The following is a 21,922-nucleotide window of genomic DNA, read 5'->3' as shown; positions in this document are numbered from 1 at the left end:
TAAAGAGAAAACATAGTTTAATCATGCTTAGCTTTGTCTAAGTGAGGTCTTATGACAATACCTTTTAAATTATTGAGGCAAGTATATCTTTTAAAGTACAATACCAAAATGGAGTGTTTGGGTATTAAAACATCTATTTATGCTTGTGTTCCCCAAAAAAATGATTCATTTTCTACTGTTTTCACCTGTGATGAATCGGTACACTGTACACCGAAGAATAGCGAGCAGAAGAATTCTAATTACTCTCTTCTACATCTGTTCTTCTGAAAAGTGGCATACTGAGAGCCACAAGACGATTTGTGACGTTTAAGCAATTCTAACTCTGATGCAAAGCGAGGGGGGACATTAAAAGACCATTTTTTGCAACCTGTAGTAGTTAGTAGTAGTCTGTCCTGTCAAGAAGTTAATGTTGATGCCACATAAGCACTGGGAAAGTCACCAATGTTCTTGTAGGGCTGCCTGGGTTGTGATGATTGGTACGTATTCCTGGCAGCTTCTCAGAATAGCTCTGTGTTTGCCTAGAGACCAGAGACAGCAGCTGAGCCAGCAGCACATCTGTGAGACCCGATCAACAGACAAGAGCAACATGCTCACCTCTGAGTGGGGGTGTTTACAATTTTTTTAGCATACTTGATATTGTAAAAACCCTACTACTGGTGAGTATCCCAATATTATTGTTAGTTATACTATTTCTACTGTTCATGAACTTTAGTTTATATTTGTTATTTTCTATCCTGAAAATCTTACAATATCTCCTTCATTTATTTTTTTCACTTTTTGTGCAGGAATATACACTGTGTTTGGACAATTAAGGAAAAAAGGTATTATTTACTTTTTTAAATCATCCCCATTACTTGTAAGGGTGATTTATATTTATATCACTTATAAGGGTTACTGTATCGAATTCCTACATTTAACCTATTTAAATATTTTGATTAATTAAATGGTTTTGTCTTCATGAGACACAAATAAAGCATGCAAATAAAAGCATTAAAGGGAGGCTTAATGTTGGTGTAGTTTTTGTTTTCTATTTTGATACAGAACAAAATTTGAACTTTCAAACTCTGGACATGGATAGCCTTATTTGATATTGTCATATTCCTTGGATTATTTTAACTGCCAGGTGATACTATCTGCCTTGCAAGATGAGATCTTTTGCTAACATCATACTGTTTATAACTGTTTTCATTTGATAGAGATTTTCAGAGACGGCTTTTTGACATGGTTTGTTTTTTTAAATGCTCAAAAACACGTTTTGCTGGAATCAATATCCAGTTTTGTAAACATAACAGACCTTTTTGAATCTTTGTACTTTCCATTATCTAACAATTATTGCTCTTAACAATGTTATTAATTGTGCATTTTTCACCACTAATGGTTTTATTGAGTTTTGTTTTCCAATTTCAAAAACATTCAGGAAAATGGTCACCCTTTTAGGTTTTATTTGTTCCTGTTCGTGGATTGTATTATGCAATGTTAGGGATCATGCTTTTTTTTTAACGTGACATTGTTCAAGCAATGTGTTACTATAAAAAGGTTATTTTTTCATCCATAATGAAAAAAATGAAGTTTAAGTTAAGTTCATGATGGGAAGTTCAGGATTTCTTTTTTTACAACATTCTCTCTATTGCGTACCTACATGCAAACATTCTTCACATCAGAACCCATTGTCAAATACTATAAAATATTTTGATGTTTACAAATTTTTCTACTGCACCCAAATCCAGGGCTCATTCAAGTGCTCAGTTTGTAACTTCTCAAAGTACTTTACATGCAACAGAAACAATGGATCGTAAGTTGCTTTTTATTTTAGTAATGTGCCCACCTCTGTTGTAGTGCATTCTGTGTACCGGGAAGTGGGAGAGTGTGATTATTTTATTCCAACAGCTGGTTGATTCTAACTTGAAAAATTAGTCTGTACATTCCCGACCAGAGATCTGCTGTTTCTGGCTTTCAGTAGCTCCAAAAGGGTGGCTTGTGATGTGTCAACAGGTGCTATGCAGGTTTGAGATTTCTTTTTCTGGTGTATGTGTTGTTGCCAAATTGCAGGAATGTCCAGTATGTAATTTTGGATCTGGCTTGAATAGGAGAATGTTTATTAATTCGATGAATGAATGCTAGACTCCATAAAGAAATGCTAAGCATATTATGAAATTGAATAGTTGAAGTTGACTTCCATGTGTATTAATTGCAGTTAATAAAACACTTTTCACAATTTTTCATGTCTTTCAAATACAGTTTTAAAATGTATTATTTGTAATCATGTGGAAGGGACTGTAGTGTTTTATTTCACTCTGGTGTGATTGATTAGCTCAGACTTGAAGACCGTCCCCACTCTCTCATTAAGCTAAAATCACCATTTGCGGAAGGAATATTTATATGTTATGAAATTCCTTTAAACTTGTTTTTCTCTCAACTGCTGTAATTTTCAGTGTCTACTGTTAACAGTGAGGTGGTCATTCTGGAAGTGAGTTCAGTGTTCTAGACTCTAGTAAGTCAATTAAATTCTTTTAACTTAGAACTGTATGTGCTTCCAACTTGTTTGAGTGACACAGATTAAAGAATATCTGTACACAAACCCTTTGACCTTTAGTTTGGGTATGACTGTTTCATCGGGGAGGAACTGAGACCTAGTTTCTCTGGCTTCCTTTGAATCCATAATAAATAATGATAATGCTGTAAAGCTACACTGATGAAGAGTGCAGCAGTGTCATATTAACAGTAAAACTGCACCAACACTGAATACCTGAATCCCGATCCTACTAAGCCTGGGCTTCTGAAAACTACAGTATACAAGAATGCTTGCCAATGAAAAGAGGCCATTTAGCCCATCTGCTGTGTGTTTTTAGCACCTAATTTATAAGAGGATGTTATTTTCTTGTAGGAATAAAAGACAAGTGTAGACGTACAAAAAGACACATCTAATGGAGACTTTTCCAAATCACATTGATTGCAGTTTTCAGTTTGGCACTGAGTTATCATTATTTTTACCTTATGTAAGTCGTTATTTTATTCAAAGCACCTTCCATTTGTTCTCTAGGCATTCTAGTGATGTGCCCTGCTCATTCCACAGACATGCCACCTGGGCCTTTAACCCGCAACCTTCCAGTTTCAAATCCAGAGGCCTAACCCTTGTTCCACATTGCTGCAATACAGCTGCAATAATTCCTTTTGTGTCTTGTCTGAGTGTTTGTAGCATATCACTCTTTCAGATCTTTCTCTTGGCAAGACAGTTGTTTGTTGCCGTAACTTATGTTACGGAATAGAATGGCATTCATTATTGTGAAAAACAGTCTGACTGGCACTGATGGATTCCTGATGATTGCTGAAGTTCACAACCCTCACAACTTTTGAATGGTTTCAAAAGTGGGAAATAGGGAATTTTGTCTGTTTTATCCATTGCTTGCTACTGTATATTTATTTCACTTTTTTGGTTATTACTGTATAAACTGATGTTTATAGTGCATGAGGGTGTGTGTGCTGTGCCTTAAATATATACAAACCTGTAACATCACAGTAGAGGAAACATTCTGTAGAATTTGTATTTCACAAATGAGTTATTAAAGTAGGACAGGCAACGAAATGGAAATTTTCTGTCTTCTTAAATCATTGAAAGTCACTGAAAACCATAGAAGAACAGGTCACGTAGAAGGAAGGCAACTTGGGATTAAGGACAAGATCAAGATATTATTGTCTGAGCACAATGACCTTCTGGTCATATCATAATGCTTTACAACTCTGGTGTAGTCTGTAGTCTTTGACTCTTCTCCTGATGAAACTCAGAGACTGAATGTGCCTTTATGACATTGAAGAGAGCACTGTAGGTAGTATCCTGTGGAAGTGCAGGCTAAGATGCACTAACCGTATTAATGGAAAAATATTTACCACAGTGCTCAAGAATGAATAATGGCTCTGCTTTGTATTATCTTTCAAGCAAGCATAATTTTCATTTAAAAAATGGACTGGCTCTTGTTATTAGTACTACAGCTATAGGAAAGTCTGTGAAAGTCACAGGCTGGTAGTGTACATTGCATGCTTCACACCATGTTGCAGATGGTGCCTTGTGGGATTCTCTTTCACAGTCTGAAGAAGCATGTTCCTGGCACATGTCAGCTCATCCTAAAAATGTTCTATGGGGCTCAGGTCAGATGGGTAGTAAGTCCATGTCATATGCCACTTTCTCATTTTGCCAGAAAGCTACTGGTACACTAGCAGCATGAATGCAGTTATTGTAAATGGGAAGGGTAGCAAGTGAGGTCTCAGGTCTTGATCAATGTACAGTATTGTCATGCACTCAGGCTGCCATCAATCAATACAGGTAGAGTTCTGCAGCGAATAAATGTTTCTGCTCAGGCCATCACACTTCACCATCAATGAGTCTCTTGTATACAGAAATTAGTGAATTGTTCTGCCCAGTAGCGCCACACTCAAAGAAATCTATTAGTCTCTAAAGATGACTTGGCTCTATATTTCTGAGTCTACTGGAGAAAGTGTGGTTTCCTTGATACATTGATTTCTTTCTGTGTGTTTATTTTGTGGTTTTCACCTGGATTAACATTTAACAAGTTAAATTTAGCATAATTAACTGCTTCATGAGATGATGAAGTGCTTAAGTAACAGTCACTCAAATGTATCATGGTCTGTCAAGAATGGACAGCCAGTAATAAAATAATGTCAAAAACTATTTTATCAATATGAAAAATCTATATATTGTATTTCTTTCTAAAAACATACATAGGGTGACAATTTTTCTTTTGTAGCTCAACTACTACTGTCTTGTATCCTTGAGAAAGGTGATTTGCTAAAAAGCTTCAGTCCATCCAGCTGTACTCCAGCCTATCAAAGATGAGAATTGGAATCCTAGCTACAAAATTAAATTGTTCAAGTAAATTAAATTTAATAGTTTTCTCTTTTGAATCATTTGATTCTTGTAGTCATAGCTCTGGCACTGTTCTGTGCCTGAAGGCAGGGGGTAAGTGTTTTGTAATCTTAACCTTATTAAATAGGTGTGGCATTTGAATGATCATATCTCACCTCTTAATAAGTGATTTTTGGGGGGAGGGGTAGATTTTGTTGCTTTACTTCTTTTGATATGCATTAAATACAAAAAGCAACCAGAACTTCAGTTATTTTCCTAATATTGGTAGCAGTTCAGTGCTTGAAAAACATTAGCAAGGACATTTTTTAGAGCAAAATACATTGTGCTTTAGTACATTTAGGAAATATACTGTATGGTGTTCTTAATAATCATTATGGTACAGAACTTATACTGTTACTGCAATATGAAATTTACTTAATCTAAAAACTACAGTGGAAACAACCAATACTGAAGCTGGTATTATTAATTTTATGCTTTTTCAACTAGTAGTGACGGAACTAAAGTGCACAGCAAAAAAAGAAAATACAACTTATTTTAAGATGCTATAACCGATTTGATGCATTTAAAGAGTTACTTTTTTACATAGGTAATGTTAACATAGTCCCAAAAGTGTATCGGAAAAGTGTGGAAACTGGAAAAGGCATGCATGGAATTAGCAATGTCTCTTATTGCGGTCATATTTGAGTATAGAAATTACAGGAAACCTCAAAGAATTTTATATTTATATAATACATCTATACATATATTTGATCATTTGATTAAAACATATATTATATATTATTAATAATATATATTATTAATATTATATATATTATTTGTGATTTGACAGTCATATGGAAATAGAAAAAGGCTACTGAATTTATATATTTTCATCAAAATGTTCATGCATAACTGGCATATGATTTTTATTTTTATAGTTTGAAGACAAACTGGGGAAAACCAGTAAATTCATTGGCTTCCATCACCCACAAAGATATTTTTAAAAATTGTTTGTGGTATGCAGTCTCAGAGATGTAAAAAGTGATAGAAATGATAGTCTGGAGGTGGTGGTTACAGTATATCCCAGTTGCACTGTGTGAGAAACTCTGGCTTCTGTTTTAATCAGTTTCTGGTAAATAGAAAAATATTCTTCCGCTATTCCTTGATTGGAGTTTTTGTCTCAGTGGAGTTAGACATTTTCCTTATTTGTTAAGTTTTTCTTAAAAATAGAATACTCTAATTTGGAAAACACTTGCTTAGCCAAGTGATGCAAGAGCCCAACCTATGCAGGACCGACTTAATAAAAAACATAAATTAGCAGGCCTGCATCGTCCTTGCCTTTATGCTGACATTATTCCTGGACAACTCAGTAAAAAAAAAAAGATAAAACAAGTGGTGCAGTGTCACTGCAGCACTGTCACAGAATCTCGTCAGTGTTGTAGTCTGTTTAGAAGGCATTTTTACACTTCTGACAATCTCTGAGGAAACTACCGTGCCATAGGTTTAGAATGAGGTCATATAAACTACACCCAAGCTGTAAAGGATAGAGAATGCTGAACATGTTTGGTATGTACTGTCATCCGCTCAACGTCGCCTCAGACACTAAGCCTTCAATAAATCTTTGAGTAGAAACACCTGACCCTTCCTTTTGTTGGTTTTGTGCCAAGCCCCAGAGAAGTGCACTTGGCTGTAAATAGAGGCCTGTACTTGACATAATTTCCTTTATAACACATACTGGTGCTGGGCGGCACGGTAACATGATGGGAAGCAGGGTCCTTTGTTTGGTTCTGACCTTGGCATCCATATGCATGGAGATTGCATGCTCTCTCTACAGTCACATGGAGATTTTCCCTCCCATTCATCGAAGGTATGCAGTTCAAGTTTTGTTTTTGAGTTTTCTAAATTGTGCATTGCTCTGTGGTTCTGGCAGTTATGTGCTCCCAGTATGCTCCATATGCTCGGTGCTTTGTGGATAGGCCCTGAATTGCCATGACCTTCATCAAAACAATAATGATAATGGACCTACAGGGTTTTGTTTTAAGCACAGATTTATTTCACTGACTTAGGGCCTTTGAAAGAGATGGAGTGATCCATTGTTTTCCTTGGAACATATATCTAGTCAGGTTTTCTTCTGAGCTGTTTAGCTTTCCTTTAGAGTCCAAGAGACAAGTCCCTGCCTGGCCAGTGGAGGCTATTATCATTTGGAGACTGAGCAAGAAGACTCCAAATTGGAAGAGGAAATTGCTGATATTCTCCAACCTAGATTTATAGCTTCCTATAACCAGGATTTAAAAAAGTGTTTTCTTGGTCTCATGGTAATTTTATTTGCATCTGTTGTCATCCATCCATTATCAGAAAGGAGATTATTATTATTATTATTATTATTATTATTATTATTATTATTATTATTATTATTATTAAATATGTTTCCTGAAACCTACAGTATCTTGGAAACATAGGGTATAAGGCAGTATTACATCCTGGAATATCAGTACTTAGCACGCATAATTAAGAGACAATTAAGAGACACTGATTAAAAACCATTTTTTTAAACATGGAAAAAAACATTAGAACCAAACTGGAAAATAGAATTTGAGATACATGCAAACTCTGGTAGTCAACAGCTTTGAGACAGCAACACTGATCTGTCCTCCAAAGCTTAGATATGGATCAAAAACAAACAGCTTTTTTTCTGTGCATCTGCTTATTTAAGCCTTTCACACTAAGAGACAAAGGTATCATACAACAAGAAGAAAAAAACGCTTGAATCATGTTTTTTTTGGCATCTGGTGTTTTACGAATGAACTGTGCTAAATCAAACACTCTGTAATTGAAGTCTGGCATAAGACATGCTTTTATTGCCAGAGCATTTCAGCTTTCATAAAAGTAATAAAAATACTTTGTGAAAGGAAAATATCAGAAATAAAATTATTCCATTGCTTGAAGCTATTTTCACAACAGTTGGAATGCCTTACATCAGCAATTTTTATACCTTTTTTGGCAACTTAGGGAAGTTAGGCTAGGGTTCTTTAACTTTATTCATCTGAAATCTGGTGCTCGGAAAGCCCACAGTGAATTAATCAAGGGCTTGTGTTTGGCCTTACTGAGGTCTGCTAATGTTTATGCACATTGTTTTAAATTGGCATTTTTTCATGCTGCAACTAAAATAAAATGTCTTCCCTTAATGTTTTTTTTTGCAATATAGAAGTGTTTTACATGGGTTTTTCCAACATCATGGAAACAGGAAGCTGTAAAACCAATGTAAACACTCTTAAGATATTAATAAATCAAGACCACAACATTTTACACTTCAGCTGACATGCTAAGTTAGACTCTTTAAATTGTTAAGTTTTGACATTTAATAGGAAAGATAAAAACATAATAAGGTTATAGAGGAGGTAATTTGGTCTTTGTAGCCCATCTGGTAAAATCTTGCTAAGATCAAAAATAAGATGATTCATATTATGCTTAGTTCACTTTTGCCCCCTGTAACAAAGTTGTTGCTGCAGAGAATCTGATGTGTCTGAAGGCCTGCTGAGAAACTTTTTATAATGGAGGGTTTTCTAATATGTCTGTATGGGTTAATTGGGGAGGTTTTCTGTGTCTAGCAAGGGCCATCAGAAGGTAGACAATGAGGTTTAATTTAATTTCTAAAATTAAAGTGCTAAATCTGTGATCTGACCTTTCCATTGCTTCCTAGCTATACATGCAAAAGAAAGGCTCCAAAGGGAGGAAATTGGTTTACAAGCAATCTTTTTAGAAAGTGGAGGGAGCTCAATTTTAGGGCTGGAATTAACATCTAGCATTGTGAAGGAAATAAGCATGCTACAACTGTTACTTGCAGGCATAAATTTGATCAAAGGGTAGTAAATCTGTCGGGCACACAGATGAGATCTTTCAACAACAAGAAAAACTTGACTCATTTAAAGTATTATCTGTGCATGTACTGGACTCATATATTCTGAGGGAAAACTTGGAAATGTAACAATCAGTAAATCTTTTGTTGTTCTCTTTTATACAGGCCTTAAACAGCTTTACGAAAAGAGAAGTGGTCTTTCTTTGACATCAGGACTGCTCTCTCCTGATTGTTGATGCAGGTAGGAAACACAGAGATCGTCAAACTGTGAATCACCAGAATAGAATTATAACATTTTGAGGAATTGCTTTTCTTTATGTACATTTCAAAATCACTTTTTTATGTGCCAGTGTTGCAATTCACTCAAAGGTGTATCTTTTTGATCAATTATTGATGCACATAGGAATGATAGATCCCCTGAGACCATGACTGTTTTCAGTTGTAGTCATCCCCAATTCAGGCACGTTTCTGTGTCTAGGGAGGTGATGCTACAATAGATGCGTCATCCTTATTTAAAGAACCCTGTAAGATGGACTGTTCTTATCATTATCATATCCTAATTCTGAAAAACAGGGTTGTTTGCACTGGGCACTTTGTGTATGTAAGTATTTCCTCCAGCACATTTCAATCATCAGTGTAATCTTTGCTGGGTAAGGCTATGTTTCTCCATTTATAATTCAAAATTAGTTAAAATTAAGTTTACAATTTGTTAAAAATTGCATTATATGAATAATTATATGTAAATGGTTTTCACACACAGTGGCATTTGCTTCTCAGAAGCATGTAGTTTATGATTCTTAGGAGAAATAAATTCAGTTGATTTTAGGATTATTTTGCTTAGAATTGAGACTTTGAGCAGTTAATTCTGAATGTGGCTAATATCACCCTCTGCTGTTACCCTGAAGAATGGGTTTGTAGAGATTGTCATGAAGTACTTCAAGATTATTTCTAATTTATGTTCCCGAAAAGCAATAACTCTCTTCACCTGTCTAGGGGGCCATGCAATATTTAGCATCTCATTTTCATCCCAGGCATCCTTCATATTTCAACTCTGATGAATAGTCTTGAATTTTAACCTTTGTCCTGCTTGATGGTTTGCTGTGAAAGAGAATTGTCCAGTGTGTAATATTTTGGATTGAACATTGTGTGCTTTTTTTTAAAGCTCATTTTGGTTTCTGTCCATTCATATGAAAATAAAAAGATCTGTTTCATTCTCATTATTTATTTTTACACCTTTCTCTTTATTATTCAGTCTTTTTTTCATTTGTGATATGGTTTCCCAGTTTTTCTTAATGGGGGTTAATTGTTATGCAGATAAAAACAGAAAGATTGAGATTGAAAGAGAGATGAAATTGTATAGGGCAGAAACTCCTGTTCTACGTTAGTATTCAATGTTATTACGGTCCTCACATGTTTGCCTGAGCTTCCTGTGATTATACAAAAGCCTTCTACAGTATAGCTAAGAATACAAATGCACATGAAATATTGCTTAAAACTAAGACATTTTGCACCTTCTAAATGCAAAGGTTTTGTGAAATTAGAACTTCTACAGAGGAGTACAAACAGTGTATGGCAGTGCTTGAACAGTGTGGTTTGTGGTGTCATCACTGAGTAGTCACTGGTGCCTTGGGGTCATAGCTGCATTGATTGCTTAAGTGATCCTGCAGTCCCCTGTACTAAGCTGCAATAGTGGCTCTAAAGGCCTTGTTACAGTAGATGTCACATCACCTTCACTATATTTAGGTTTAAGGAGTACACATGGTGATGTCCTACTAACCTGCAGGGGGATTACTGGGGGCACAAGTGAGTGATAAAAGATGAGGTTTGACTTTCCCTGGTAATGTATATCTCTGTAGTAGAAATTGTGGCAATTTAAACTGAACCTAACTCCTCCTTTTTTCTTATAGATCACCTATAAAGTAGAAATCTGCTAAAAATCATTTCTATTGGATTTTAACTTTATTTTCTCAGCTCTTAATTAAATGCAGAATACAATACAAATTACCCTCTTTACTTTTAAATGTTACCAGTCACCAGTAGGAACTCAGCCTTCCAGTAGTAAATTTTGTGGTACTGTATAGTTAAGATTTTATTTGAATCCACTGAATTATTGTTGTAAGCAGTTCCAAAATCACTGGTCTGCCTCTGGGTGATGTTGTTTCTGGACACTGGGACCAGATACAGTATGTGGATAGAACATCTTATTGAACAAAATAATATTTGATTAGAATATAAATGGATAAATATTTGTTTTGGTTAGTTAGAACACCTTAGGTACCAGAGGACAAGGTTTTGCTAAATACTGTATGATTTTTGAAACACTCCACTTGTACTCATTCTTCAGAGGAGATGGAAGGCAAGAGAATAAATATAACCCACAAGGTCTTATCCTCATCTCTCATAAAGTGCCTCTTACTCCTTGACATCTAATCTGATGAATCACTGGATAATCAAACATCCACCATTAACACTGAAATCTTCTAATGTACAGGAACATTATAGGATGTACTGTAATTCTTAACTTTTTAACTAATTTACTACTTTTCTTCTTCATCTGCTTTATGTAATTTAGAATTGCAGTATTTTTATCTATCAAAAACTGTTCTGAAATCTTGCAGATTGACAGTCAAGATACTGTAGGTCTCTACATTTCCCTTTGCATGTGCTAATGTATTTAAGAATGGGTTCAGATCATGTGGTCTTTTGACAAAATAAAATGAAAACCATCAGAAAACAGTATAATCATTTAACTCGAGGATATAATTTAAAAACCCCAAAATAATTTAATTTTAAGTTAATTTGTTTAGATATTATGCTAAGTCTGGTCTGAAAGACGTGTTAAGGAGATTTTAAAAAAACGTTTTAAACTGAATTTCTTCAAATCTAATTTATTACTATGCATCAGCAGAACATTTTTCATTTTCACAAGAAGTAGAAGTCATTGACAAGGGAAATTGAAGAAGATTTAATCATCATCAGAATGGAACACAGTAATCAGGAAGCAATAACTGTGACAGGCTGACAGCAACAGTAGAACAGGATGTATACAATGAGCACCGATCAGGTTGATACCAAAATTGATCAAATGTGAAAAACGGTCAGAGCAGATGATTGTTACCTATTACTGAAGTACCTTCACTTCTGGTTTTAAAATACAGTAGTTCATGTTCTTGCCATACAGACACTTTTGTTTTGAACAAAATGCAGTAAGTCATGTTTAAGGCGTCTATCCATTTTCTAACTGTACATGGTCCAGTACAGGGTGTTGGCAAGCAGTGGGCACAAGGGAGGACACACCCTGGATAGGACTCCAGTCTGTCACAAAACCCACACAGACACTAACACAAACAAGGAAACATACTCTCACCAGGGCTTTTTTCTCCCGGAAGTCGATTAACCTATCAGTATGTCTTCGGACTGTGGAAGGACAACAGAGCACCTGAAGGAAACCCATACGCACATGTGGAGACCATGCAAAGTCCAGTTAACACCCCAGGAACAGAACACAGGGCCCCAGCAGTGTGAGGCAGCAATGCTAAACACTACACTGTGTGCCTCTTATAAGGCATGCAATAAATAAAAAATAAATCCCTTATGTCATGGAAAAATAACCTAATTCTGAATAAACGTGGCAACCCACTGTTGTTTGCTTTATAGATTAGATTAATACACTTGAAATTAGTCTTTTAAGTTGTAAAGCATACATTATATTACAGCATTCTGAATTTAGATGTACATTAACAGTAATTGAATCTCCATTAAGGCAATTCTACAGATGTACATATAGAAAAAAGAAGAAAAATGATCCCAGGACAGCTATAAGGGAATGTTTAAAATTTATTAAACATTTAACATCCTTCTTTCTGAACTTATCGATCCAAACCTTTAAGTATAGCATTTCCAATATACAGTGGGAAAAGTAATTCACAACAGATTAGACAGGACAATTAAGGTTTATAATATGTATGTTTTGGAACTGATTCATTTTGTTAATAGATGTTAGAATTAATTGTAAGTAATCTGCAAATGTCTTCTATCAGAACATCAAGATGATGAAGCATAAAATGAAAAGGTTCCAATTTTTTCCAGGTAGATTTTAAACATGAAAATACACCGGTGTATAAAGCACCTATACTCTATGGTAAGTGAATGGACACAGAAAGACTGCTGAAGTGCAGTTTTGAAATCTCTAATTAAAAAGAAAATCACTGATGGCCTTAATAGAATCCCTGTTGTATTTATTTATAATTGTCAGTTCAATTAATTAAATCTCACTAACCCTATTTCAATAACCACTATGTGCATCATTGGTAGCAAACTACCCTAGCCATGGATAGATGATGTGCTTTTAATCAGGTCCAGGCTCAGTTGTCATGGCAACTGCTTCAATACAACTACCTAAGAATGAGTGACTAATAGTGTCATAAAATGATGCAGTATCATGATGCAATTATAATGAATGCAATGCAATTAGAAAATAAAAATGGTCATGTAATATGTTCTTAGCAAAGAAGGCAGGGGAACGTTTCATTAGTTGTATTTCCAACAAAAAAATGTGTTCCTTCAAGAATAAATGGAATGGTTTGGGAGTCCACATAGTTTGTGTTATGATAAAGCTAAGATTTACCTAAACGTTTGTTTTAATTAATCCCCCTACAGCTGTCCTTATGCAGAATCTTTTTAAAGCAACTTAAATATTTAAAGAGTTGCTTTGGCCTTTTGAGGAGTCATATAGCAATAAAGTTGTTTCTCTGAACATTGCAATTTCTATAGTAAACTGGCCTTGAGTAGTGCATCCATTCATACATTATCAGCATCAATTAGACCAGTACAGGGTTCAAGTGAGCTCAAAGACAGTGGCCACAAGGCGATATACATTTTGAACAGGGACATCCATCACAGTACACACACATGTGTATGAAAGACAATTTTGAGATGTCACTTAATCATTAAGCACATTTTAAGACTGAGGGAAGAGATCTGACCACTTAGACAAAACCCACACAGCCACAGGAAACCATGCAAACTCCACACAGAAATCTCCCCTTGCTGGAATCAAACCCAAGGCCTCATAACTGAAAGGCAGCTGTGCTAATCAACAAACCCCTGTCCCACCCAGTACAGCATTTTATTTTCTTCAACTATAGTTTTGTTAGCTTGGTCAGTGAAATTTTAAGGACTGTGCTTCATCTAATTTTTTCCTACCATGTGGATATATCAATGCAAGGCAGCTCAGCCGCCATACAGATTAGCTTAGAATGGTGTTTCCTTATTAACTTCAAGGACCTGTGAATTGTCATGTCATGTCATTCACCAAACCACTTTATACCATACAATGTTGTAGGAAGCTGGAGCCTACCCAGCAAGCAACGAGCGCAAGGCAGGGTACACCCTGGACGGGGTGCCAGTCCATCGCAGGGCAAGTGCAAGCCAATCATACATGGGGACAATTTGGAGGCCTCAGTAAAGGCCAAGGGGGGAAGTTTGGCCTAGACACCGGGATAACTCCCTAGTCTTATCGAGAAATGCCCAGGGATCTTTAATGACCACTGAGAGTCAGGACCTTGGTTTAACATCTCATCCAAAAGAAACAGCGCCCACTACAGTATAGCGTCCCTGCCACTATACTGGGTATTAGGACCCACACAGACCACAGGGTGGGCTCCCCACGTTGGTCCCACTAACACCACTTCCAGCTGCAACCATAGCTTCTCAGGAGGTCTCCCATCCAGGTACTGAACAAGCTCAACCCTGCTTAGCTTCAGTGGGTAGCCAGTTGAGAGCTGCAGGGTGATATGGCTGCTGGTGACCTGTGAATTAAAAATGTGAAATGCTGATGGCTGCTTGCACACAGCTTTATTTGCACTAATCATGGACATGACATGGTCCTGACAGCACTGGTTGGAGTCTGGGCTACTATCTGACAGCCACAAAGCCAAATCATGTACAAATGGCAATTTAGGTGGGTATAAAATAGTTCCAAATCAAAAAAGGATTTTGCGGTGTTATAACAGGGTATAGACATATCCAGAACTTAGTTTATATGCAGTATTCTCCTCATGGGGCAGCACATTAGTTAGCATTGCTGCCTTGTAGCACTGGTGCCCTAAGTTAAATTCTGGATGTGGGTGCTACTGTATCTGTGTTGAGTTTGTATGTTCTCTTCATGTTAATGTCAGCTTCCCTCGGGTGCTGGGGGTTTTCTCCCACAGTCCCAAAACAAACTGGTAGGTAAATTTGCTTCTGGGCAAACTGTCCCTGCTGTGAGGGAATGTGTGCATGCCCATGTCTGTATGTGCCCTGTGATGGACTATAATTCTGTCCAGGGTGTATTCTGCCTTGTGCCTGTTGTATGCTCAGGCTCCACCACGACCCTGTATTAGGTAACTATAAGATATGATGGATATCAAGAAGTATATTTTAAAGGTGTTTTATTAAACATTAACAAATATAATTTGGACTCTCCTTTAATAAATCCATAATAGTGCAACTGTCTGGTGTATTTCATAGTTAAGCCTTAGTCTTTCCTGTTTCAACGTGTTTTTTTGCATACCCTTCTTCAGTTTTTCAGAAATATCGTCCCAAAGATCTGCAACAGAGCCAACTGCTCCAGGGAGAGTTTTCATAGTATATGATTAATATTGCGTGTAAATCAGGCTGTCAATGGCTGTAGTCCATGGAGAACAAAGAAAAGATTAACTACACAGCTCATAATTTTTTAAGTCTTTTCAAGCTTTTTTGTTCTTCAGATCAATAACCCTAAGCCTGGTAGTAAAATGTTTTGCCTAGGCATCTGTCTCATTATTTCAATTTAATAGAGAAGGGGCATCTCTTTTAGTCCAAATATTGAGATTATATATCCATAAACACACAACTAAGTGTCTCAGAATTTAAAGGGATTATCTGTCTAGGTGGAATTTAATCAAATAAAACATCTGTTTTAAGAATGGGTTTTGGATTTTTTAAAAGAAAAAATAAATGTCGCTTTTGATTGCTTAAAAAACACCACAGTTGAGGACATCTGCTATTTGTTACAAACAACTGATGTGTGATCAACATCTGTCTGGACAAATGTGTCAGTTTTCTTACTTTGTTCAGTGTTTCTGAATAATGCAATGAACAGAATTTCACAGCCCTTTGTGTAATAAACTGCGTCCTGTTCTGTTGTTGCATTTAGTTCTCCTGTTTCACACTTCACTGTTCAAATAAAAGAAGTTCATTGGCTTGACTTTGTCAGTGCCTTTGAGTATTTTGAATACTTGAATTAGATCCATTCAAGTATATAGTTGAATATATTTACTCTTGCATTGTACAACTTTAAGGTAACATTGTTAGATTTAAACTCAGTTTAACTAACTATATATTGAAACATTTTTATTGCATTCCTATGGTAAATTGTTTAGAAGACCTCTATTTACATTAGAGGTCTAGGTCTTTTGTGTTAACCTTATTATATTTATATATTCTATATATTATGGCAACACCCTTATTGTATTTATAGTTTGACTGTGACTTGCATGTAACTCTCATCTATTCTTATCTACATTAAATGTCATCTGCTAGGTGGTAGTCAGTCTTTAATCTCTCTCTGATTTTTGTTTTGGCTTCTATAGTGTTTGATACTGTCTTTTCTCCTGTTCTTGTATCTGCAAACATGACTAGTTTATTAATTATATGTTATTTCAGTAATTGGTATGATAATTAAGAACAGCAGTGATCCAAATACAGTCCCCTGTGGTACTCCACTAACTACATTACTGCAGTACAGGAATTTTGTACTTAGGAGGGAGCAATATTACAGACAAATGGCAAATGAGTGGGTGAAATGGACACAGGAGACTTGTTATAATTAATTGATAGTGTAAAAGGATAGCTTTCATTCCACCCCCAGGATTGCACAGTTTATCCAAAAAAGCTAAACAACGACAATAGCCTCCTAAAAGGCATCCATTAAAAGCTGTCTGTGGGAAAGCAGCAAACATATTTAACAGTTTTAAGGATTTTATTTTCAGTTTATTATTAAAAAAGATTGACCACTTTAGAGATGTAATATGTACTCCTCTGTACAATATATTACCAGCACTTTTATGTGAGCTCTTGAAAAACCATCATCTGCTGCACAATTATAGCCACCTACCTACCATACAGTTGGGAGATATAAGGTACAACAATAAAGTTTGTGTGCACATTTCAAATCGTACTGCATATTACTTCGAGTGGGATGCTGAAAGAAAGCACGTCTGTCTTTGGTAACATGTTGCAAGACATACAGTGCTCCCTATATTGTCTGAGCCCTGTCTTTAGCCCAGAACAGTGCCACACCCAAGACAGTGGAGAATTCCCTACCCCCCAGACAGTAGAGAATTCCCTACCCTCCACTTGCTGGAGAATTCATCAAAATCCAGGTCCCAGGGAGGTGATCTGTATCTTAATGCCAAATGAGCCCTGATATACCAGGTGGCTCGATGAATTGGTGTAATATTATTTTTCCAGGCCCCTGTCCCTCCTTCACGTACAGTAGTTTAACCTCCTTATTTATTCCTATTATTAGCAGGCATTTTAAAAGGAGAAAACCAGAGGGCTACAACGTGCAATCACACAAGTGCAATTATTAACAATCTTCTGATTATTGTTCTTTCCACTCATTCTATGGAACAAAGTTTAAGCTGTGGAAAACAGGGATAATTGGGTGCATAAATGAAGCTGTTAATTTTTTTTGCATTCAGCAGTTCGATTACAGCATTCTTTTCCACACAATCACAGAAGTAGGGTCTCCTTTGGAGCCTTGATGACTCAAGATAGTGACTCCAACCGTGTAAGTGCAGCTTTCTCCGAACCTTTTACCCACCCCCAGCCGGGTTACTTCACCATTCATTTCTTCAGAGTTGAATTGTTTACGCCTTCTGAGCTTGGCTTGCGCAGCGCGGTAACTTGCATCTCCTTTTCCCCCTGCCGAGACAAGCCCCTGCTAACGAACAGGTAGGAAGCATTGTAATTAGATAACACTTTTATTACAGATTTTATGTTTAAAAATGTAATTGTAGCACATATGTTTTTAAAGGCTTTGTCTTTAATGTTTGTTAGTTTGTTACACTTTGCAGCGCACTGCTAACTTGTGCTACAGTAGTCGCTTATTGATATTTTTGGGGGTTAGAGAGGGACGGAGAAATCTTGAGTTTTTAAACCAAGAGCAGTTAAACAGATGATCGACAGAATTAAGTATTGGTTGCAAGCAATGCGCATTAAATTCAGATTGCGAAGTATTCAAGATAAAAACGCGCTGTAAACCATTATTTTTACCACTACATTTTTCTATCATACTATTAAATGAAGTAGAAGCGAGTGGAAGATTTGCATTTAAATGTGTTTTGCCAGCTGTACGCTTTAGACCGAATTAGTATTCTGTTTTTTAAATCATTAAAAGGACACGGAGAGATCAAACACTACTGATAAATAGTAGTGCAGGAGCTTTCCTTCATTGTCGTCCTCTAAAATTATGTCATTTTGTTTAAGCAATACATTTCGAAATCATAACGTACAGTTAAATGTATTGTAAACAATTATATTTTAATGGACTCGGAGATTTGTGATCCTCATTTCGATCAGTCCTCCCAGGAGTCTACTATAAAAGAGCATGTGCGGTTCAAAATACTTAAACGGCAACAGTTATGTGTAACCTTACCTCTAACAAAACAGCTCATGTAAACAATGTAGGGAAATAGAATTTAAGGAGCGTTAAGAAATCTGCAGTGTATTCCTGTTGAGTCCTGTGTCTTTATCTTTTTCTACTAGTTTGATGATTTTTATATGGATTTTCCGTCATCACCACTTTTACCTTTTAACAACATTGTGTCTTACTGTATATACAGTACAGTGCTTACTTCACGATAGCTGTTATTCTTCATCTGATAGAAATGTTATCTTACTCTCTAGTCTAATGCTCTTGAAGTTTCTGGAAATGCAAGCAAGGAAATGTAAAATTGAATTATACCGAGCATCAAAAACAAACCACTTAGCCTTGTGAAGATGTGGCAATCAGGAAAATGGCATTTTATTTGTCACAAGTGAACTGAGATTTTATTGAACAAACATGACATAGGTTAATTCATTATCCTGATTAACATTTGTCAACTGTGGAGGTCTACTGTAAATGCCACAAGCTAGCAAATGTGTGACTACTGCTGGAAGTGATATAAGCTGTGCGACTCGTGCTGTACACCAGCTTGCAGATGCTGTCTTGCGGGACTCGTTTCCATTCATCTCCTACAGCTGGAACAAGTGTGGTCTCTGAGCCCTTGTTGCCACACATCATCCCAGCTCATTCCACAATTGTTTAGTTCTAAGGAGTTGGGAATCCAGTAGCGCAACTCCCTCTACACACACAGTTAGAATTAAAAAGCTGTTGGCACACGAGCCGCATGAGAACATGTGTTGTCTTGCTGTAATGTTGTTGCATCACAATGAGCCTTAAGGAAGTGCAGCAAGTGAGGTCCTATTGATCAATGGATCATCATGTATTCAGGTTGCTATCAATTGCTACAAGTGGAGTTCAGTAATGACTGGCCACTTCTGCTTAGACTCACGTTTGAACTTCTCTGTCAGTGGATTTTTTGTGCAGAATTCTACACACCTGTGCCAAGCTCTCTGATATCCATTAGGTTCTTCTGCAAAAATCCATGATTCCTCACTACAGGGGACAAAACTCTGCTACTGGTGTTTCAACCTGAGGTGATTTAGTCGAGTCTCCATCATACAAGGGGTACAATTGCTTTCTTGATAAGTGGATCAGATAAGTTTCTTTTTGCATGCTTTTTTTCATGGGTTTCACAAAGCTTGACAATATGCACATTATGTGTGCCCAATCAACTCTCAACTCTCTCACTAATGAGGTGATTTTATGTTTGTACAACAGTCATTGCAGTTAGTCATGAATGATCAGTTAGTCAACATTGCATCCAAATTGCTTGATCAGTATCTAAAGTCTGCATGCTTTATTTTCTTAAAACATGTTTAATGCCATATTATGGCTTTTATTTAGTCTTACATTGTGTGCACCTCCTTTAAATTAAGAAGCGTGCCTTTAGCTTACAATTTCTATTTTACCACATTCATTACCACTTTTTTAAATTTAACCATCCTAAGCAGTTCTGCATTGCAATTTCACTATTCTTCATTGTCATGTTGCCTACAAATAATTACATAATGAATAATGCATACAACAATTCAGTACGGAATTGACGTCATCACAACCTTGGGTTCATGGTGCATTTTTCTTCATAGCACTATCAGGAGAATTAACCTGAACAGTATCTTTGTAGTAACCATATGGTACTTCAGGTAATTCAATGCAGCAATGGAAAACTTCACTGAGATCAGCATATTAACTTCACATACATGTAATATTCAGCGGCTTTTAATCCACTGTTTAAACGTGACATATGTTGGTATTTAATCATAACATTCAGCTTAGTTTTGTTATTGAGTTGTATACCTTGTTTTTGTTAGGAACATTGCAGAGTACTTAGAGTACTATCAAACATGTTTTGATATAGGATGAATTTTTAATATGAAATATATGCATGCACTCAGAAAAGCCTTCCTGGAAAATATTCCCCAGATGTGAAAAGCCACTTGCCTGGTACTCATCCCTTATTACTATTCTTATTGTAACGTTTTAATAACACATAATGATTTGAGCATGTGAAGGTAGATTCTGGCAGTGTGTTCAATGAGAAAAGGTGTGCTGTTACCCCCCCCCACCCCTTCCTTAACCCATTAACAGTGCATTATGGGATTTTTAGTTCCAAAGTGATAGCACTGTAGCTCTCCCACATTATTTAAAAGAGCATTGGCTTTCTACACTTTTCAGTATACTTGTGTCTTCTTAGAATCTTCAGAACTTTTTCCCAGATTTATATATAAAGAGCTGTGGGCTGTACTCTGTAGGCAAGGAAGACTATAGCCAGTGTCATTAGAAAATGTCAACGCAAGCTTTACATTCTCATAGGACAAGTATACTGTAAAACAGTGACTTGGGGATAGGATCTCATCTTTTGGAATGTATTCAACCGCGGTGCTTATTTTGTAGAAGCACAAATAAATTGTGCTGGTCACTGTGTCATAGCGTTCGTCTAGAGTGAAATTGATTTTATTAACTCTGTCATGAATCATTAATTTTTGATGAAATGTAGAATCTTGATTCTGTTCCTTCTTCGATGTGCGCAGATGTGACATACTGTACAGTATATACTATGTTAATTAAATTGTCAATATTATTATCTGTTTAAATGGTCTTGGCTTTCTAAAGAAATAATTTCTGTATATTTACTTTAAGCATTTGAGGTTTCCTTGCAGTTCTTTGTTGAATTATTACTCTTTCTCTGTTTTTCAGTGAAGTCTAACTTCTGGAAAGGGATGTTTACCTGCAAGTAAAATGATGTAAGTATTGCCTCTTTTCTTATTATTCAGTGAAATGTTTCTACAAAAATACAGAAGAGTACAGTACTGTATGTGGTCAGATTGTTCTTTAGAGTCATTTTTAATTTAAGAGCATTTCAACTGTGTACAGCATTTGCAGCAAGTATTCATGTCTTAAAACTTGTCAATTAAACATTAATTGTATCTGGATCTTACAAATACTATAAAAATGCAACGCTGGATTCAGCTAGGCGACATTTCAATAGACTAGAATACACAGTATTCTGGAAAGAAACTGTTACGGTTAAAGCCCGCTGTGCTGTATATAAAAAGAAAGATCAATTTCTGTGCAAAGGGGATTATCTATGGATTTTTACACATGCAAATTAAGCAAAAGCTTGTTTTTCTAATTCCATTTCACAGTTTTGAAAATGAGGCACTTAAAGACTTGAAAAAAAGGTGATCATGAATGATGCATAAGGCAATTATATGCTTTCAAAATATGTTATGAGATAGGGCATGACTGGAAACTGGCAGGATTTTATATATATATAATATTTGCTAAGTTAAAGGTTGTCATTACAAAACATAATAAGACGCATCTTAAAGCATACAGTACAAAGTGCATAAAGCCAATAATACAATATGTCCACTAGCATATGTTGATTATGCAAAATGCATGCTGATGCATTAATGAGAGTAATTGATTAACACATGGTTTTCATAAACCTTCTTAACCATAAGGTGTAGATTAAGTCATGTAGAAGTTATTTCTGATGGAAAACAGGTGT

At 36.1% G+C, this 21,922-nt stretch overlaps 1 protein-coding gene across 4 annotated transcripts in view; it reads left to right on the top strand.

Annotated features, from left to right (window-relative positions):
• The first annotated feature begins 546 nt into the window (after positions 1-546).
• The window catches only part of lepr (leptin receptor), a 45,222-nt gene continuing 23,846 nt past the window's right edge, over positions 547-21,922 (top strand). The window contains exons 1-4 of one of the 4 annotated variants that reach the window (XM_069194177.1): positions 547-656; positions 786-821; positions 8,880-8,955; positions 21,106-21,152. In XM_069194177.1, coding sequence (XP_069050278.1) covers positions 21,148-21,152 — 5 coding nt within the window. In that variant the 5' untranslated portion in view covers positions 547-656; positions 786-821; positions 8,880-8,955; positions 21,106-21,147. Of the gene's footprint in view, positions 657-785; positions 822-8,879; positions 8,956-17,511; positions 17,530-17,633; positions 17,694-21,105; positions 21,153-21,922 lie in introns of those variants that run through there. The other 3 variants (XM_069194178.1, XM_069194180.1, XM_069194179.1) reach the window with 3 other exon arrangements.

The sequence above is a fragment of the Lepisosteus oculatus genome, chromosome 9 (assembly GCF_040954835.1).
Source record: "Lepisosteus oculatus isolate fLepOcu1 chromosome 9, fLepOcu1.hap2, whole genome shotgun sequence".
In the NCBI taxonomy this organism is placed as follows: domain Eukaryota; kingdom Metazoa; phylum Chordata; class Actinopteri; order Semionotiformes; family Lepisosteidae; genus Lepisosteus; species Lepisosteus oculatus.
The sequence above is the reverse complement of the archived record's forward strand: the minus strand, read 5'-3'. Positions and strand labels throughout refer to the sequence as shown.